This window comes from Electrona antarctica (genome assembly GCF_951216825.1).
Source record: "Electrona antarctica genome assembly, chromosome: 14".
Lineage (NCBI taxonomy): Eukaryota > Metazoa > Chordata > Actinopteri > Myctophiformes > Myctophidae > Electrona > Electrona antarctica.
In genome coordinates, this window is record NC_136795.1 from 16,370,597 (window position 1) to 16,391,341 (window position 20,745).

The 20,745-nt window shown below is 45.6% G+C and overlaps 1 protein-coding gene across 1 annotated transcript in view; it reads left to right on the forward strand.

Moving 5' to 3' along the window:
• The window catches only part of cacna1aa (calcium channel, voltage-dependent, P/Q type, alpha 1A subunit, a), a gene marked incomplete at its 5' end in the record, with an annotated part of 149,325 nt that overhangs the window by 87,186 nt on the left and 41,394 nt on the right, over positions 1-20,745 (forward strand). The window contains 15 exons of the mRNA XM_079519710.1: positions 19-78; positions 279-536; positions 719-913; positions 1,996-2,330; positions 2,673-2,808; positions 3,283-3,412; positions 4,034-4,093; positions 5,328-5,434; positions 15,049-15,148; positions 15,516-15,676; positions 16,387-16,527; positions 17,045-17,246; positions 17,744-17,908; positions 18,681-18,791; positions 20,647-20,730. Coding sequence (XP_079375836.1) covers positions 19-78; positions 279-536; positions 719-913; positions 1,996-2,330; positions 2,673-2,808; positions 3,283-3,412; positions 4,034-4,093; positions 5,328-5,434; positions 15,049-15,148; positions 15,516-15,676; positions 16,387-16,527; positions 17,045-17,246; positions 17,744-17,908; positions 18,681-18,791; positions 20,647-20,730 — 2,245 coding nt within the window. The remainder of the gene's footprint in view (positions 1-18; positions 79-278; positions 537-718; positions 914-1,995; positions 2,331-2,672; positions 2,809-3,282; positions 3,413-4,033; positions 4,094-5,327; positions 5,435-15,048; positions 15,149-15,515; positions 15,677-16,386; positions 16,528-17,044; positions 17,247-17,743; positions 17,909-18,680; positions 18,792-20,646; positions 20,731-20,745) is intronic.

The window sequence follows — 20,745 nt, forward strand, 5'->3', positions numbered from 1 at the left end:
CTCCGCCGCCACACGCAGCTGCACGAGCGAGGAGGAGGGGGGCGAGGGTGGCGGGGGCGGTGGCCCCAGCGGCGGCAGGTAGGCCTGTCACAATTATATAGTATACAATTATTTTAAATGTGTCAGTAATTTCTTTGTATTTAAGTTATTTGTCATATCTGCCAAACAGAAATAAAAATTTATTCATATGTTCCTCCAATGTCCAATGCCAAAAACACAATTGAATCGCAAATCCTTTTTGTGTGACAATTTATCTTCAAACTTGCAATGGCTGACAGCCATAGCAGCAGGCCCCCCATGGAGCACGGCGAGTCGACGGAGAGCCGGCGGAGCCGCAAGGCGGAGCAGCACCACCACCACCATCACCACGTCTCTCACACGCGCCTGGACGCCGTGCCGGTCCCCATTCCTCCGCCGGGCGGCGAGGAGAGGCCCCCGAGGAGGCACCACCGAGGAGGCCGCGGCGGTGGAGGGCAGTCTGAGCACCGCAAGCTCCGAGGGACACACCGGAAGGGTGGCGAGGACGAGGAGGGCGGGTAGGCACTCGCACATGTTATTGCATTGCATCGGCTGATCGTTATTAGTTGAGATGATCATGGTTGTTTTTGCGTAAGGGTCACAGTCGCAATAATCCATGTTAAAAGATGTTCAACATTTTCAAAATTAATTATATATTTTGGCCATAGTACATTATTACTTTTTGTCATGACGGTGACAGCCCTGAGGGAGGAGGAGGCGAGGCTGGAGCGGGCAAGCAGAAGAAGAGCAAAGGGACGGACGGAGGCGGAGGAGAGGCCGGGGAGCAGGAGGGCGTCCCCGGTGGCGAGGGGCCCGCTGAGAGGAAGCCTCGCTGTAGCCGCCACAGCAACCAGGCCGACGGCGAGGGCAAGAGGACGCGGCAGCATCGGCGAAGGTAACCATGCGTCGCATCGCGGTGCATTGTGAGCTTATAAATCTGCTATTTTCAATTAACTAGTAACTAAAGTTTTCAAATAATTGTAGTGGAGTAAAAGTAAAAGTACAGAAATTGCACTTAAGTACAGTACTTAAGTAAATGTACTTACTTTCTAGAACTGAGTTTTCGTATGGTAAAAATGTACCTGTACGGTATGCTTTTTATACACTCTTGAGTTAAAGCAACGCTCAGGATTCTGCTGTGTAGCTACTGTAGCTACTGTATGCTGACGCTATAATGGATGGGAGGAAGGGCAACGATGCATCTGGGCATTCATTCTATTTCCTGTCATATCCTCTTATCCAAAAATCAAATGAAATGACCCCACTATCTCTTCTCTCTTCCATTCCTCTTTTAATGATTTTCTCTGTCTCCTTTCTGCCCGCCAGACTCTCGTCTTTACTGCTTTCCTGCACATCCTCTCCTCTCCTCTCCTCTCCTCTCCTCTCCTCTCCTCTCCTCTCCTCTCCTCTCCTCTCCTCTCCTCTCCTCTCCTCTCCTCTCCTCTCCTCCCTTTCAATGTGTTTGATTGTGCAGGCATTATATATATTTTTCTCTTATGAGTAGCTTTTTACCACTTTTTCTCCCCAATGTAGGCATTGTGCCAATTGATTCCTCCCCACACACTTGCTCTGTTGTCACTGCTGACTCACCTGCCAGTGAGGAGCCCCCACCGGGAGGACGTAGAGTCTTCGTCCTACTCCTCCCGCCCAATGCTCAGTGCTGACAGGCGCCGCCCCAGTCCGTAGAATTACATGCAGTGACAATTATCACCCTCCCTGCCTGGCTTCCCTTCCCTCGAACACGGGCCAATTGTCATCGTGTGACGTGTGTAGACGCTCAACAAAGCTGGATGCACCACGGTGGATTCGATTCTTCTTCTGTACCTAATTGTAATTTATAGCGGGGCCTCACTTGCAAATTCGGTTTTGCTCATGGTTGGGCATCCCTGCAGTGATCCCTGCAGTAATCCCTGCAGTAAAACAGATTGATTGACCGAATAATTGATTGAACATGTTCCCTTCCTGACTAATTTTCAGGGACGGCAGCGGCCCTAACCTCTCCACCACTCGGCCCATCCAGAAGACCCTCCCCCGGCAGGACAGCCAGTATAGTGAAGACCTGGACAATCTCATGAACACCAAGCTGGTGTCGGTGTCCACCCCTCCGGGCCAGGGCCATCCCATCATGGTCACCAGCCACGGACGGGCGCCCGGCTTCGGGTCAGCACTCCACCTGGCTAACAGCGGCACACCGCATGGCAGCTTGGTGGGGCTGGACGCCTATGGGAACATAACGCACCAACGTCTGCCTCATCCAGACTACACGGCAGTGGACTTGCCTGTGTTTCCATCCACCAATGCTATACTGCAGGGTAAGGGAGGGAACAAATGTCTCTTCTCTTCTCTTCTCTTCTCTTCTCTTCTCTTCTCTTCTCTTCTCTTCTCTTCTCTTCTCTTCTCTTCTCTTCTCTTCTCTTCTCTTCTCTTCTCTTCTCTTCTCTTCTTCTCTTCTCTTCTTCTCTTCTCTTCACATTTCTTCTGTTCTCTTCTCTTCCATGCTGTTTTACACTCCTTTCCATAGCTTAAAGTTTGTCATGTGTTCTTTATACATCTTATTTTAATATTAATCGTTGACTTGACTTCATTGTACTGCACTTTGGTCAATAATGTGCTTCGTAAATAAATGGCCTTGACTTTGACTTCCCCACATCCAGTCAATAAGAACGCCAACACAGAGCCCCTGCCAAAGAAGGAGGACAAGAATGATGACGATGATGATGAGAAAGGAGAAGATGGAAAAAGACCCATGCCTCCCTTCAGCTCTATGTTCATTCTGTCTACCACCAACCCGTAAGTAGGACCGGCGCACACGTACTCACACCTGCATGCACGCACACACATACAAATAAATCTATCCATTCACATACAGAATACAACTTTCCATGTCTATGCAAAGCACAGTGTTCTGGCTGGCATGAAATACGACCAATGAAAAGCAGGTGTAACTTAGCACACTGCACGTTTTTCGTGTCAAGAACCACCACATTCACCCTCCATCAGAAAATGTTTTGTGTGAGAGAGATACAGGATTTGAGAACCTCTATTTAAGAGTATGTGAATAGAGAGCATGAATCACTGTGTTTAAACTTTCAAATGTGCTTTTCTTAGTTGTCTGTTTTGTTTTGGCAATCCATTCTACAAGGTTTACTGTTTTACTGTTGAGTCAATCAAAATAAGCAATATCTCATTTTGTAGCTATGATTCTCTACTTTCATATGGGGGAGAAAAAAAGTCTGTACATATTCTTCTTTCTTCTGCTTTCAGGTTTCGGCGGGGGTGCCACTTTGTGTGCACCTGGGGTTACTTTGAGGGGCTCATCCTCATAGTGATTGCTATGAGCAGTATCGCCTTGGCTGCAGAGGACCCCGTCTGGCCCGAATCCCCTCGGAACAATGTGAGTCCGTCTGCACTGCACATGTATGCTCCTACTGCACGCCGTTTCCCAAACAGTGGGTCGGGACCAATTGTTATGGGTTGCAATTTTGTGGATTGGACTTGAGGATAAAAAGTGAGGACGCCAAAAGTGATTGGCCGGAATGTGGTGATTCTATTGTTATGCTTATTTTGTGCCTTACTGTATAATGCGTCTTCTGATTTCCCCTCCATAATAACATGTTTTCTTCCCAAAAACTTGTTCAGTATAAACATTAATGGAGACAATTTAATCATCCAGTATCTCAGAAACATTCAGGGTCCAGTCAGTAATGATGTCGTCAAATTTGACAAGTTATTCTATCAACTATTTATCATGTTAGAATACAAATGTATTCTATATCAATGGTTCTCAACATCAGGCCCAGCATCAGGCCCAAGCATCCAAATGGACCCTTGCAAAGTTGCAGGTCTGTAATTATGAGATAGAAAGAGGATTTTACTGTGACGGTTGGTGTCCCAGAGATTAAAAATCACATAAAACGGATATCAAACTGGGGGTCCATGAAATCAAAAAGGTTTCAGAATCACTGTTCTACATATTCACACGTTTTCACATGATGTTTTGGTCTTCTCGTTGCAGGTGCTTCGCTACTTCGACTATGTCTTCACAGGAGTGTTCACTTTTGAGATGCTGATAAAGGTACGGGAGGAAAGGGAGCATGCTCTGGTCCCTGAGGGAGGGGACATTGAACCAAAATATCCAAAATACATTAGCAACCGTTGCTTCCGTCACCTCATATCTGTTATTTGCATGGCTGTGTTGTTGAACACATACACCGCTTAATGTCGGGAAAGTTACACGACGATGGCAATAATACTAATCACCGTAGTCTGACGGCCGGGCTACACAGGGGACAGGACCGTAGTCTGACGGCCGGGCTACACAGGGGACAGGATTGGTGTGAATTGCTCCACTCCGTTCGCGGAGCGGAGTCCGCAGCGGTACGCTGCCACTATAATCAATGGAATCCGGCTACACCGATCGCAGGTGTGGTGCACAGTTTGGTAAATACGGAACTCCGCTCGGGACAGATAAATTGTCGGTACAGCCACCTAGCTTACAGCCACCTCGCTGTCTCTCCTTACAGTGCATTACATGAAAACTCCTGTCGGACGTTAAAGTTGATTGAGTTGGATACTGTTTCTCCCTCTCGTATTTCTAGTTTATTGAAATATTTTTTCCAGTGCATAGCCTACTGCAGGCCTTGCTGACTGTGGATTTAGAAGACATTTTGAAGCTCTTGCTACTGAAATGATTGATTATTTATATGGAGAAATCCCGTCATGTATCCGTCAGAAATCCCAGCGCTGTTAGGGGTTAGGTGTCTTGCTGGTGAGCCGGGGGTCAGCATGTAGATCGTCTATATTAGGGGCGTGGCGTGGCAACGGTGGCATAAATGGTATTATTCACCCCTTCCACTCAGCCACTTTCAAAACCCGTAATGAGGAAATGCAAATACATCATGAAAATGATGTATTTGTCCATGCACAGCAAAATCCTGGACTGTTAATTTGACTCCACGTAAAAAGAATTGCAAAAATGGACCCACTAAATGTTTCATGTGCAATCAAAAATGGTCAACGTGGTTTGGCCCCCGGGATGCTCACTAGCTGAGAGGCGTCCAATTATGATGGTGAGGTTGGCATTCACTTTTTCACCAAACACACATTTGTTATTGTTGTACTGTATACCGTGCATGGAGCCAAATCACATGCAGAAATTTAGGTTAGCTATTAATAGTCTATGTCTTTGAGCACAAGAATGAAGAGAGATTATTGTGTATTATTTTTTTATTTACTTTTTTCTGTCTCCAACTCTCCCTCTATCTCTCCCTCTCTCTCTCTCTCTCTCTCTCTCTGTCTCCCTCTGACAGATGGTGGACTTGGGGCTTGTCTTGCACCAGGGCTCCTATTTCCGGGACTTGTGGAATATCCTGGACTTTATAGTGGTTAGTGGTGCTCTGGTGGCCTTCGCCTTCACGTAAGTCTTCCTCCTGCCCCCTCCCCATCCTGTCCTCTCCTCTCGCGTGCTTTCCTGTCCACTCGTGGCTTCTCTCTCCTCTCCTGTCCACTATTGTCGTCTACTCTCCCGTCCGCTTCTTTCCTCTCCTGTCCTGTTCCTCCATCCCCTGCTCTGTCTGTCTGTCAGTCCGTCTGTCCGTCTGTCCGTCTGTCTGTCTGTCTCTGTCTGTCTGTCTGTCTGTCTGTCTGTCTGTCTGTCTGTCTGTCTGTCTGTCTGTCTGTCTGTCTGTCTGTCTGTCTGTCTGTCTGTCTGTCTGTCTGTCTGTCTGTCTGTCTGTCTGTCTGTCTGTCTGTCTGTCTGTCTGTCTGTTGCCTCGCTGGCACCTTGGAGTACAACCTCTCTTGCTGTAGACTCCTTACAACTGTACTATGCCCCTCTCTCTCTCTCTCTCTCTCTCCTTTTTAACAACCTTCTCTCTATCACTTATTGTTTACTCTCTGTCTGTCTCACTCTCTTTTACTCTCTATTTCTGCATCTCTCAATGTTCTTGCTCTTAGCCTCCTGCCCCCCCCCCCATCTCCTCCTCTATTGAACCTCTTTTCCCCACATTACTTCCTTATGTGCGTTGTGTGCGACCTCCAAACCCTTCCAACTGCCCCCCCCCCCCCCTCATCCCTTCCTGTCGCTCACCCCTCTCCTAGTGCCACCACATCCCCATGTTACCCACGAGCACAAACCGCCCCTGCCCCTCCTCTTTTCTCCTCAATCCTCTTCCTCCCTCTTCCTCCCGTGGGGAGTGAAGGACCACCCTCCGCACCTGTAACCCTTTAGTGCCCAGGCTGTTCTAGACTGGAGGTGTGGCCCCGCGTCGAGGCACAATGCCCCTTACTCCCCCAAAACTCCTCATCCCTCCTCCTCCACGTCGGAGCAGGTATTTTAAATCCTCCTTATTCTGCACGCCCTGGAGTAGATCTCAACCGAGGGGCTCAAGATAAGTGTCAATGCTCCATGCCGGGGATCGGTTAGTGAGAGGTAGGCTGCGGGTCATGGCGAGGTAAAGTATAAAGACTGTACTGAACGAAAGCATGAACTGGGGATTTTGGTGGTGGTGGTGGTGGTGGTGGTGGGGGGGGGGGGGGGGGGGGGGGGGTTAGGAACTAAATGGACCTGGGTCTATAACTGCACGAGTGTACGGATGGCACCAAACGGCCCCTTACAGGTCAAGTTCGTTCCATGTGTACACTCCGAGTTATGGTGGTCCATGGCCTAATGCGGGTTCAAGTTTGTGAAGCAGTGCTTTAGATAGCGGGTGAGGTTGGGGTGGGGGAATTGCTGTAAAATGAGCATCAACAGAACTTAGTCAATAAGTCAACGGATGGAAGAAGCCAAGTGTTGGGTAGGTGTGAATGCATTTAAAGGATGCTAAGCAGATATAACGTTGAATTAGTTTAAACCACTGCAGTCACTTTGACCACTGCTCATGAATATGGGATCAGTGTACGTACTGTATGTATGTGTGTGTGCATCATCCTCTTTAGTGTGGCCAGTTTTTACGTTCTTGAAGTGAAGTTCTCTTCACGTGGCAGCACTGGCTTAACAAGCTATGTTATCGCTATTGGCAACAATATAGGATCTTACCCGTATTAACAGTCCATGCTTCTACAGATCAATGCCTCTTCTATTTGAAGAAGAAGTGTGAGAGACTGAGCGTTATTTAATGTACAAAGTGAAACTGGCTTAAATACCCAACACATTAAGATGTGTCCTAACCCTATTAACTGGCATACAGAGCAATCAGTTTGGAATCAATTCACTGTCTCACAGTACAAATTATATCTACTCTTGCTAATAGCCATCATTTAGTTTCATAGTCTTAGGGGCAAGGAGCTAGTGTATCATAATCTATAGAACATTCTATGAATTATGTAACAGTATTTTATGTTTGGGAAGCTATCATAACGTGCAGGATATTGCATGAATAGATTATATTGGCATACATTGTAGTAGCCTTGTTCCCTGCCTTTATATGGACAGTCTGTCTAGTCTACCTGAAATGAACGTTCAATCTTTTTTTTGGATTGCAACTATTGATTATCTTCTTAGAAGTTATTCTATTGATTACTTTTTTGATTAATCAAATAATCGAGAACTGCATTTTTTCAGATACCGTATTTAAACATCTATATAATAGCAATGCATTGATGCAATTACATTGTAATTGACTAAATCAGTTTGTCTGATTAGCCACTAGCATTTTATACTAGATTTGTGTTCTTGAAAATCCTTTTTTCTCTCTTTTTTTCTTTATAAGAGATTAAATTGATTAGTTTGATTAACCCCTAGTTCCCTTCACAAAGTGGAAATCACTGCAGAAATACATTATTCTTTTTGAACAGTGTAAATGACTTCCAGTAGTGTGTGTTCTTTAAAGGCAAATTCTTTCAAGGATCCCACTTGAAATGGTGTCAATTCAGACAGATGTAAGAATCGCTTAAATTCAATTCAGTTTTTAGTTGAATTTCGCTGGCTGAATCCACAGAGTTGGAAAGGACTCCATCTCAGATGGACTGTGCACATGTCGAGGATGGTGTGCACCCATGCACAGACGTCAGATCTCCATATCCATGCCTATGAGAATGGGAATGGCTCTACCATGAATAATTTAGTGCATTCTGCATTATGCATCATGACAAACTGTGGTTGGTTCAACCATAACCCTAGATGTATGACTTTGCGTCATAAGCAGATAAGGAGTTTGACAAGCGCAAACCAAAGCAAATCCCCTCAATTTGCATATATCCCAGCATGCTTTCCTATAACACGGACCCTTCATTGTTCCCTTATCGTCTTGACCCCTTCGGCCTTGGTCTTGCTCACTTCGTCCCTAAGTGCCCTCTGCTTAAACCTCTTGCTTTCCCTAATGGGAAAACTGTAGTAGAGCATAAAAGGATTGATCTTCTACATAGAGGTGTTAGGAGAAGAAGCCATGGCTGTGTCTGCATAACACCCGCCCCCCTCCCCTCCCTAACACCCCTCCACCCCACCCCCCCCACCCCCCACTCCCTTTCATGAAACACGGAATTTATTATCTTCTTCAACATCTCCTTCACTGCTTCCTCCTCACACTTTTGACCACTGACACCCAAAAGATGTGGATGCGGGTCTCATTAGATGTTCATAATACCCTTCCATTGGAAGGGTATTATGAACTCGAAGGCTTCCAGGTATTTCTAGTCAGTGGTCATGCATGTGAGGAACATGACTGTTGGGAGGGAGTATGTTAGAGTTTCTTGGATGCTCAAAGTAGAAATTACACCACCCCACATCCCCTTCCCCCAACCACTGGGACAAGACATCTTCTTCCCCCTAAATAAGCCATTCGGATGATAGAAAGAGAAAGATTGTTAGCCTTGCTAGCATCTCTTCGCTGGAAGCAATGTGCTCCATTAGTGTATGTTCTAGCATAACATGTTACAGCAATATATGCATAAGAAGGCTCACAGCAAGGCATTACTTTGAATGACGAATGCTCACACGAAGTTTGGAAAAGACAAATATACCTTCCCAAATTCCATTGCGGGGCTGAAGATGTCTGACTCCAGCCCAGCGTCAAGCCAACACATGTCTACTCCTCCGTCGTGTAGCAGGTCCTCCAGGGTTCTAGCGGTGGTCCCCTCTGGCTCTGGTTCCAGCCCCTTTCCCTATTTGTGTATGTCATAAACTCTGTGCTCTAACCTGTGTCACGTATGTCTGTTACAGTATGTATGTGCTTATGTTCCAATTTATATATGTAATGTATATATATGTGGGCGTGCTTGCACCACTAACTCATTGTCGTCCAATTACTTTGTTGACATTTGACATACAATGTATGGTGGGTGAACTGTCTTTATACATGTGTCTGTATGTTTCTCTTTCTTTGTCAGGCCTGCGGTTGTAGTCCAAGGCCTGCGTTTGTAGTCCAAGTAGTCAAATCCACCGTGATAATTTAACCATTTGTAACGCAGAGAGTATAAAGTATTCATCTCAGTTTTAAATAGAGGATTTTACTGTGTAGAAACAGTAAAAAAACAACGGGGGATCACAGACAAAATGCCAAAGCCGCTGTAGTGATTAGCACACTAAACACAAAAGGTCAAGCTAATTGAAATTTAAAGAATGAACGTTTTAGTTACTACTTGTGCAACAATAAAATCAAACTGTGGCTGTGTTCCAAATCGCTCACTTGTTCACTTCCCCTACAGTTAAAATCTATATACTTCAGTATGTAGGGAATTAGTCAGCAAACAATTTGGAACACACTATACATCTCATAAGCCTGTCTGTCTGGTGCAATGAACCATTTTCACAGCAGATATTTCACACAGCTGAAGGAAATAATGCTATTGGGGGTGTTCCATTTAGGGTCAGTGATAGCTAACATTAGCAAAAATGCTGACCACACAAGTTAGTCATTTAAGCTACTGATGCTCCAAAAAAGTGTGCAATTAGTACTAAAATAATATGAACAGAAACATAACATTTACAGATGTGTTTTCTTCTTTATTTCCCCATTCCAACATATGCTATGATGGGATATTTGGGTTAATGTGATACATTTGTTCCAAAGAGTTAAAAATAATAGAGAGGGCACCGGAAATCCACTCCCATCCACTAGCATGGGGTTGCTCACCCAGCGCAATGAGCTCATACTCTTTTCACCCCTTCTTCCGGGTTGGAAAAGTGATGGGCGCAGCCTATTTGGGTCCTATTTACGTCATAGCATTGTGTTCATGAACGTGCCGGGGCTCGAGTCATGAACGAGCACCACCGCTGTGGAGTAGGAGCTCAGGTTGTATTGTGTTGTATCGCTCGTTAGTGTATCTGGCCCCAGCTGCAGTACCTATGATGGGCCAGCATGTCGATTTGGCTTCAATTCTTCCCCTCGGTTCTGGGGGCTTGATTTGTTCCCTATATTTTAAAGTGTATTCTAGGTAATGTGGATTATTGGATTTTGTTTTTAATTTAGGTTTGGAACCACGGCTGGATTAAATGGATACATAGGCGGACTGTATTATTCTCAAGGCAGAGGACGGGGAAGGCTATTTGAGCAACTATTATACTCATTTAACAACCGTGGAAGACAGCGTTATGTTCATAACAGCAATTCTATGCAATGACCACAAACAATAACGCACAGCTAATAATGCGACACGGTGAAAGTAGGCCGACTACATGCATAAGCATATCAGAAAATTGGCTTGCGTTGGTAAGAAATTGAGTTTTAATCCCGCTCAGGCTTGACACTATGATGACGACGATGAAGTGACTGACCAGCTTGAAATAAAGTTAATTGATTTAACAGTGCCTATAAATAACAAACTTAGGAATTATTCTTTTTCTAAAACGGTAGTGGGTGGTGAGTAGAAAACAGTTGTTTGTGGCTTTCAACTCTCTCCTCTGCTCCATTTGAGAACTTTTCCAAGTGGCCGACTGGACAGCACCCCCTACAGGCCTACACACAACAAACAGCGCTGTCCATGGTCCTGGATGACATACAACATATGGGCCCATAGAAGCCTATCTCTTGTTTCTGTAGCGTGAGGGCAGCTCAGGACATCCCCCAGACATGCATGTACATTGTACAAGTACATCCCTTGGACATGACGCTAGTGTGTCGCAGGCATTGACCCCCAATCCAACATGCTGAGTGCCAAGCAGAGAGGCATTGAGTACAATTGTTCTAGTGTTTGGTATGACTCGGTCAGGGGCTGGTCACATCCACTGTGGCGAGTCCCAGTCATTGAATATGTTAAATATAATGTACGTTTGTATGCATAATATGTTCAATATTATTAAGTATTACTGTGCCACAGCACATTTGTATACAGTAGCGGCGGCTGTGGCTCAGGAGGTAGAGCAGGTCGTCCAATGATCCATGGGTCGGCGGTTCGAATCCCGGCTCCTCCTGTCTACATGTCGAAGTGTCCTTGGGCAAGACACTGAACCCCAAATTGCTCCCGATGTGCTGGTTGTTACCTTGCATGGCTTCCGCTGCAATCGGTGTATGAATGTGTGTGTGAATGGGTGAATGTAATGCACAATCTATGTAAAGCGCCTTGGATAAAGGCGCTATATAAATGCACCATTTACCATTTACCATTTACCATTCCTAATTAAACCCTTTGTAGCCACATAATAGATAATCAGTTCAATATAGCTATTTAAGTGGTGCAACCACTTCCTTAAGTGAGTATGTGTGTGGGTGCCTGCCTGCCTGGGTAGCTGGCTGGCTGGCTGGGTGCGTCTGAGCACGAAAACAGCATGGTTGTTTTTCACCACCTGTGCGCAACCTAACACACACACAAACACACACGCACATATTAACTGTATATATGGTCATTTTGGGTGTGCCAGTATAGTACAGTGACAGTACAGTACAGTACAGTACAGTACAGTACAGTAGAGGGTACAGTAGAAGGACCCCCACACGGTAACTCTGTCATTTCTCAACCGTTTCGGACGCGGGGCGGCTCGCCGGAATCGGGCCGGCACCCTGGGTGCGTTCCTGTGGGTCTGGAACCCCCCCCCCCCCGGGACCCCCACATGGAGTTGCACCACTTACTTCACACGGGTGTGATTTTTTAGTAGTTTTAGCAGTTGTAATGTTAAGTCTTTGTCTTGTGAGATCTGGCCCTAAACTACAACATTTCTGACACCCGTGTGTGTGTGTGTGTGTGTGTGTGTGTGTGTGTGTGTGTGTGTGTGTGTGTGTGTGTGTGTGTGTGTGTGTGTGTGTGTGTGTGTGTGTGTGTGTGTGTGTGTGTGTGTGTGCGTGCGTGCGTGCGTGCGTGCGTGCGTGCGTGCGTGCGTGCGTGCGTGCGTGCGTGCGTGCGTGCGTGCGTGCGTGCGTGCGTGCGTGCGTGCGTGCGTGCGTGCGTGCGTGCGTGCGTGCGTGCGTGCGTGCGTGCGTGCGTGCGTGCGTGCGTGCGTGCGTGCGTGCGTGCGTGCGTGCGTGCGTGCGTGCGTGCGTGCGTGCGTGCGTGCGTGGTGATCAAGTGAGCAATTTGGAACACAGCCCATATAATATGTTACATTATGCAGCAGGAAGACAGATCCATACCGTAGATCCATACCGTAGAAGACATATCCATACCGTAGATCCTTCAACCAATCATGTGTAAATTGTCATTTAACTATTGTAGGGGTTAAAGTCACTGCTGGCCAACTGGAAGATCGAATCAAAACTACAAAGCAGTTTAGAAGAGACCCAAACACATCCAGATAGGGCCTCGATGGGCAGAACTCAAACAGCACTCCAGATAGGCCAAGCAAGAGATGTGTATCACCCAATTAGTCTGGTCTGAGGATCAGTGGTGTCTAGTGGGCTATTTCTGAAACAGTACTGGGCTTTATGTCCAAACAGGCGTACTATTCTTAAGGACATCTGAATGCAATGTTTGAGAGTTACTAACATGAATTCTCCGCCAGCTCCCAATGGAGTCTAATGATCATTGATCAGCCATCAATGATGAAAGTACACCTATGCGGCTGTGCATGCTCAAGTTCTGGGTGGGAGGGTTAATTTAACAAAACGCAGGCCTTGCTCTCTCTTTCTATCTCCAAATCCCTCCCTTCTCCTGGTCTGTTTCTCCTACATTCTGTCTGTGTACCTATCTACATGTCTGCCTTTCTTCCTGTCTTTATTTCTACCCTCCGTCTCCCTGTGTCTCCCCCCTTTCTCTCCCGGACCTACAGCAGCGGCGGCGGCGGGTAACGTTTCTCTTGTCCTCCTAGCTCCCCCCTCCTCCTACTGCTTGTTCTTTCTCTTGTCCTCCTAGCTCCCCCCTCCTCCTACTGCTTGTTCTTCTAATCACAAGGCTTTTCTCTCTTTCTTTTTCTTGTCGAAAACCTCGTCCATTATGTCATCATCAATTTGGACAGCCTTTCTGTGTTTTCTCTTCCCATTGTTCGCCATGTGTCTGCGTGGAACAGCTCTGGCTCAAAACTGAACCGGTTCTCTGAGTCAAGTCTGACCCCAAACCAGAGGCAAATCCCATTGGAATCTCATGTGGACACTAAGACATTGGATCAGAGCAGGGAAGATATAAACTATGAACAGACTTCTGAATGGAAAGACCCCCAGAATAAACAAAAGGTCATGAGGTTTAATAGATAGATGGGGGGGAAAAATGTGACAAATGGGTTGGAGAGCAGATGGTGATGAGCAGTGATTTGTAGAATCACTCCCACACAAATGCGGACATACCTGTAACTATAAATGCAATTTACTTTTTCCAATAGACAGTGCACTTCATCACGGTACGACTGGTGTAGCAGCTGCGCGTACAGCTGCTACACCAGTCGACAATAGAACTCCTCACCTCACAGGAATAACTCACACATTTACATCAAATATTCTTGGAACGCAGAGCTGTGAGGTGAAAACTCCACAAAATGTTACTTGTCGCTGACAAGTAAATCTATTGGTGTGGTTTGAAAAGAAGTTTTGTTTGTGTCTAATTACTCTGGTATTCAGGGAACATAAGTCAGCAAGTTATGCAGTGAATTGCAACGGTATACATTGTTTGCTTATAGGCTGAAGGAAACTGAGAAGAAACTGAGATTTAAAAAAGAATGTTAGGGTTTGCCTTGTATTAGATGTGTTGTCTTTCCCCACACATCTAATATTATCTCATTCTATTGTTTTCTCCCCAAAAGAAAGAGGTCTGCCTCAGCATTTCAAGTCAGAAATGCTGGTAAAATATCTTTGCAACAAGACAAGATATCATGCTGTTTGAGCAGTGCCATGAATCCAGCTTATCCTTGCCAGGGTTGGGAGACTTGAGAATTGGTCATAGCTGAATGAATGTATAAATATGTGTAGAGTGTAAAGAAGAGAGAGTTTGGCAGAATACAAATCTGTGACTTGTAGTTCTATAGACAGCACTGTAGAAGTTGAAATGACATCATAGCACTTTCTTTCTTGGCTATTCTCATGTTTGAAGCCAGTAGGGCATTTCTATCAGTTGTCTGCAAAGTGCACGTAACATCATAGACAGTGAACAACTGGCCCTAAGATACTACAATAATAGTGCTGTCCTCAGTCATCTGCTATTGTAGAATAAAATGTGTCTTTCTTTAAGACCAAACTCTCTAAAAATGTCTCTGGATGGAATATAGTTCCTTATACAGATCTATGATGGCATGGAAAGCAAGGTTTCAATGCAGCATGAGTCAACAGCACCACTAGCCTGGGCATGTGCTGGCCAATTCTTTAGCCATCTTAAAAAAAGCATTGAAATGCATTGAAATGCATTGCAGCGCAGCGCAGGCATAGCTAGCTGCTAGGAAGGGATGATATCAGTTCCCATAGCATGTAGTTGAAAATACCACTTGACTGTAGCATGTAGCAATAACGCAAACATTACACTTAGCAATAAGGCTACAGGGTAATATAATAGCAAATGCTGCATGTGTTGCTATGTGTTTAACCCAGACGCAGTTACTCATCTTGAGTTAACTCGGCAACAGCTATACGATCCAGGAATGGCTGCCTCCAGCCATTGTGGAATCCCAAGGACATATAAAGCCTGCCATTTACCCTATGCATGCTCCTCCTTTGCTGAGTGCCTTTGTGCTTGTGCTTACAGGGGAGCGGGTAAGGGTCAAGACCTCAGCACCATTAAGTCTCTCAGGGTCCTGAGAGTGTTGCGACCGCTCAAGACCATCAAACGTCTACCCAAGCTTAAGGTACGTTCAAGGACCTTTGCGTGAACGTGACAGAATATGTCTAGTTCTCACTGAGAAAAATGGAGTTGGTGTTGCCAAACACATTTTAGTTTTTGATTCGTAAACACGCATATTTGTATGTGTTGACAAAAGTGTCAATATATTTAGTCTTAGTTTTAGTCATCATAGCTTAGTTCAGGGGTGGGCAACTTTGAAGATGGAGAGGGCCACTATAGTTACACACTCACTCCAGAGGGCCACATTGCATATTTTTGTCATAGCAAAAATAGCCGCATGTGGCCCCCAGTTGCCCATGTATGGCTTTTTTAATATTCTGTTTCCTTCTGTGAGATGAACACTGTTATCTCCCGTCTCTCTGTGACGCCAGGCTGTGTTTGACTGCGTAGTCAACTCTCTGAAGAACGTGCTGAACATCCTCATCGTCTACATGCTCTTCATGTTCATCTTCGCTGTTGTAGCCGTGCAGCTGTTTAAGGGACGCTTCTTTTTCTGCACTGATGAATCCAAAGAATTTGAGCGCGATTGCAGGTACGCCGTGTCTCCTTTTTTAGTCTTATAGCACATAGTATCTATTTATTTTTCCTCTTTTCCATTTGAAATTTTCTCCCCTGTCACCGTTGACACCTACTGTTTGGTCTTTGGGAGGGTGTAGGCCAGGGGTCACCAACTTTTTTTTGCCACATTTTATGTTGGCATATTAATTATTAAACAATGCATATAGAATTGTACTTGCATAATGGAGATATTCTATACACCGCCGTATTGAATATAGTCATATCTTATGACTTTATTTTGTAACAGCAAATCACGGTGGCTTATTAAATCATTTGACTGGTTATCATTATAGCTGACTATAGTGTTCATGCTTCTCTTATCTCCCACTTCTAAGTAACAGCATCTGCTACGTGCCAACATTGTTAATTGCGTGTTTCAGGGATGAGTGTGTGGTTTATGAACAGGATAACGTATTAACCCATTTTGGGCTGGAACCCCTTTTGGTTTTAGCATTATGTTATGCTTTAGCTATTGAAAAATAGCAGATCTACAAGCTCATAGTGCGCCACCGAGTGGCGCGCTATGAGCTTGTAGGTCTGCTATTTTTCGAAAAATCGAAGAACGACTGACATAGAAACATAGCTTTTTCAGAAAACTGTCAGGATGTAGAAGACATTTTTAGAATCTGATCTCAAAATGGGTTAAAGGGTGACGTACGTGCGTGTGTGCCGTGTGTGTTTCAGGGGCGAATATTTGGTTTATATAAACGATAACGAAGTGAAGGCGCAGAAGCGGGAGTGGAAGAAGTACGATTTCCACTACGACAACGTGGCTTGGGCCCTGCTCACCCTCTTCACAGTGTCAACTGGGGAGGGGTGGCCGCAGTGAGTGCACACACACATGCACGTACATGCGCACACACACACACACACACACACACACACACATACACAGACTTCACATTAGAGCTCTTAATAGGTCAAATAGAAATTTGATCCGATTCCAACCCGTTCCGATATTTCTTTCAAATAACGGCACCGAGCCCGAGGGGACCCGTGACAATTTGGTCCGATTCTGAGCCGTTCTCTGACCTTCTTTCTTTTCTTATGGACCCGATTTGTTTTCCGAGATCTGATCATTTCCGAGATTTTAAAGAATACATTGGTTGTACGCTGGCGTTTTCAATTCAAATCCGCCTGGCAGGCAGTGGCAGCTGGCTTGCCTTGCAGTATTGTACCCGTGAAGAGCTCTACTTGACATTTCACATTTAATAAGATACAGTATTCACCCATATGTTGTACACACTGAACATGCAATTGCATTCACACAAACAGGCACGCATGCAGACGCTTCACATTTCTCACACATGTTCCAACTTCCTTCCTGCTCTGTCCCTTCCAGAGTGCTGAAACATTCAGTGGATGCGACCTATGAGAACCAGGGCCCGAGCCCGGGGTACCGGATGGAGATGTCCATCTTTTACGTGGTGTACTTCGTGGTCTTCCCCTTTTTCTTCGTCAATATCTTCGTGGCTCTAATCATCATCACCTTCCAAGAGCAGGGAGACAAGATGATGGAAGAGTACAGCCTGGAAAAGAACGAGGTGACGTGGGGCGGGAAGGACAACAAGGAGAAAGGAGACAGGGGAGGGGGAGGGCTGTTGACGCAATTGTCATTATATTTAGTTATGTTTTAGTTTTGGTCATCGTAGCTTATTTTGTTTTTATTTCATTTTCGTCAGTGAAAAAATCAACAGTGCTGTAGAGAGGAGCAGGTAGAGGTATGGAGGAAAGGAAACAACGGTACAGAGCAGGGTTTGGTGGAACCATTTGTAAATAGTGTCTCGAGAGACTACTACTGTAGTTGAGCTAAGCATTTAGAAACTGACTTTTGAGTCAGACAAACTTGTTGAGAAAAAAAATGTTGAGAAAAGCTGTATACCGGTAATCTGTATACTGTAGCTGTATAACCATGGTTCAAAATGGCAAGTTGCGCTATTTAGCAGAAATAGGGCGACATGAGATGTCAGTTATGTCAACATGTATATAATTAACACGGTCCTGAATGTTTCATTTATATTCGTGTTGTTTTGTTTTCCAGAGAGCTTGTATAGACTTTGCTATCAACGCCAGGCCGCTGACACGTCACATGCCAGCAAACAAACAGAGCTTTCAGTACCGAATGTGGGAGTTTGTTGTTTCCCCGCCCTTTGAGTATACCATCATGGCAATGATCGCGCTCAACACCATCGTGCTGATGATGAAGGTGAAAACACGTTGTCACGCACGCACGCACAAACCAACCTGCATATAGTGCAAGACAGTGTTCTGCAGTCTCTTGTGCAAACATATCAAATGCATGTATTGGTCACTGAGTGACTTCACCAATGTAATATAATACAGTACAGTATGTTGAAGTCTGACATGGCCATCTAGTGGCCACATTGAATAGTATAGCAGGTAGGCCAGATATACTGTACATCATTATGCTAAAATATAGACAGGGGTAGAATTATTAATCTAAGAAAAGTAAAATCCTCTCTTATGGGAGTCCTCAGGGTCCGTGGCCAAATACGTTTGAGAACCACCGGCCTATACTACAGACATACTGGATGAAATAGGCTCTAACTGTTGTCCCGGCATACCTGCTTCCGGTCCAGTTCCCCATAGAGAGCAGATACCTGCTTCCGGTCCAGTTCCCCATAGAGAGCAGATACCTGCTTCCGGTCCAGTTCCCCATAGAGAGCAGGTTGAAACCAGAAAAGTGCAGAAACAGTCAAATGGGTTTCTCTTTGTACTGCCGCTAGGCCGTCTATAGCTTTTTCGGTGTCTATCTCCTTCTCTCCATCTATCTTTCTCTTCTCTCTCTCTCTCTTGCTGTCTCTCACAGTTGTTGAGTAGTATCTACTATCTATACTGTGTGAACATATTTTCAAGGAATTTTAACTGTGTGTGTGTGTGTGTGTGTGTGTGTGTGTGCGTGTGCGTGTGCGTGTGCGTGCCTGTGTGCGTGCGTGCGTGCGTGCGTGTGTGTGTAGTTTGATGGAGCGTCCCAAGCCTACGATGATGCTTTGGCCAACCTCAACATTGTATTTACCTCTCTCTTCTCCATGGAGTGTATACTAAAGATCATTGCCTTTGGAGTATTGGTGAGTAACTCTACCATACTATTTGGTTAAAATACTTCATTCACGAAAAGAGGTTCCAAAGTTTTAAAGCTTTAATGTAACAAGAACCGTCTAACCGAATATAGGAGAGGACTGTATAATGTCGCCACATTATGTACATGTGAGTGCGTGCACGCTCTTATTTACTTCTCTCCCCCTATGCTCCACTCGGCCTCTCCTTGCCCTGTCTAATGCACAGTTTGGCTGCAGGCAATACGTTGGACAGCCCACAATGAAGGGCTCGCAGTGACCAGCAGTGGGTCCTTATGCTGTCCCTTAGTGTCCCCCAAGCCCCCAGTAAGGCTATCCAACGTTGAAGATGCCACTACCTACTGGCGAAATGTGGAATTGCAGCACTTTAATGGAGGTGGACGGACGTTCATGACGTCGCGTGCGTAAGCCCGGACCTCAAAATTGAGGTCCGGGGCTAGGCTAGGGCTAAACTAGCCTAGCTTAGCCCTAGTACTGACAGGCCACATTCAGTCCTGTAGTACTGACGGGACACATTCAGTACTGTAGTACTGACGGGACACATTCAGTCCTGTAGTACTGACGGGACACATTCAGTCCTGTAGTACTGACGGGACACATTCAGTACTGTAGTACTGACGGGCCACATTCAGTCCTGTAGTACTGACGGGCCACATTCAGTCCTGTAGTACTGACGGGCCACATTCAGTCCTGTAGTACTGACGGGCCACATTCAGTCCTGTAGTACTGACGGGCCACATTCAGTCCTGTAGTACTGACGGGACACATTCAGTCCAACACACTGTAAAATCCTGAGTTTTAATGTAACTCTGAGTTAAATGAAACCAAATGGACCCGTAAGGGTCACACACACACACACACACACACACACACACACACACACACACACACACACACACACACACACGCGCACGTGCGAGCGAGGACGGACAGACAGGGGCAAAAACATAGTCTCGGCCACGCCTTCGGCCTGGCAGAAACAATAACTAACTTAAACTAATTATTATCTTATTATCTTCTTTTCTTGAAACCTTGAAAAATGAGGTTTCATGGTCATACTGATAAGTGATACAGTAAATAGGTTAAGGAATACTAGTCTCATCGAGCCAAGCCAGAACACAATGGACTGAAACATGCTCAGATGAGGTTTTCAACTGGGCCCTGGTCCAGAAGACCGCTGGTCCAATGGTCCAGTTTGTATGCATCTACATTACAGTACAGTACAGTACAGTACAGTACAGTACAGTACAGTACAGTACAGTACAGTACAGTACAGTACAGTACAGTACAGTACAGTACAGTACAGTACAGTACATGGTTTCTGGAGGCCAGATGTCAAGTCTCCTGACAAGTACACATGACGTCATTGATGTTCTGATCTCCTTCCTGTTCCCATCTGATACTGTACTCTCTCTCTCTCTCTCTCTCTCTCTCTCTCTCTCTCTCTCTCTCTCTCTCTCTCTCTCTCTCTCTCTCTCTCTCTCTCGCGCTCTCTCTCTCGCTCTCTCTCTCTCTCTTCCTCTGTCCTCTCCAATGTCCTCCATGTCTTTGCCTCACACCTCACTCCCATCTCCCGTCGCTACTGTGCATCCCTGTTGCTGTCCTCTCGCTTCGCTATCACTCTCTCTCCATTTGTCCCGTGTCACTCGTGCACCCAACCTGTCTCCATCTATCTAAAACATCTTCCCCTTCCATCATAACCCCCCTTCTGTGTGTGTGTGTGTGTGTGTGTGTGTGTGTGTGTGTGTGTGTGTGTGTGTGTGTGTGTGTGTGTGTGTGTGTGTGTGTGTGTGTGTGTGTGTGTGTGTGTGTGTGTGTGTGTCTTTCTCGCTCTCTCTCCCCACAGAATTATTTCAAAGACGCCTGGAATATTTTCGACTGCGTGACAGTTCTGGGCAGCATCACTGACATCCTAGTTACCGAGCTGGGGGTAAGTGTTGCCTGT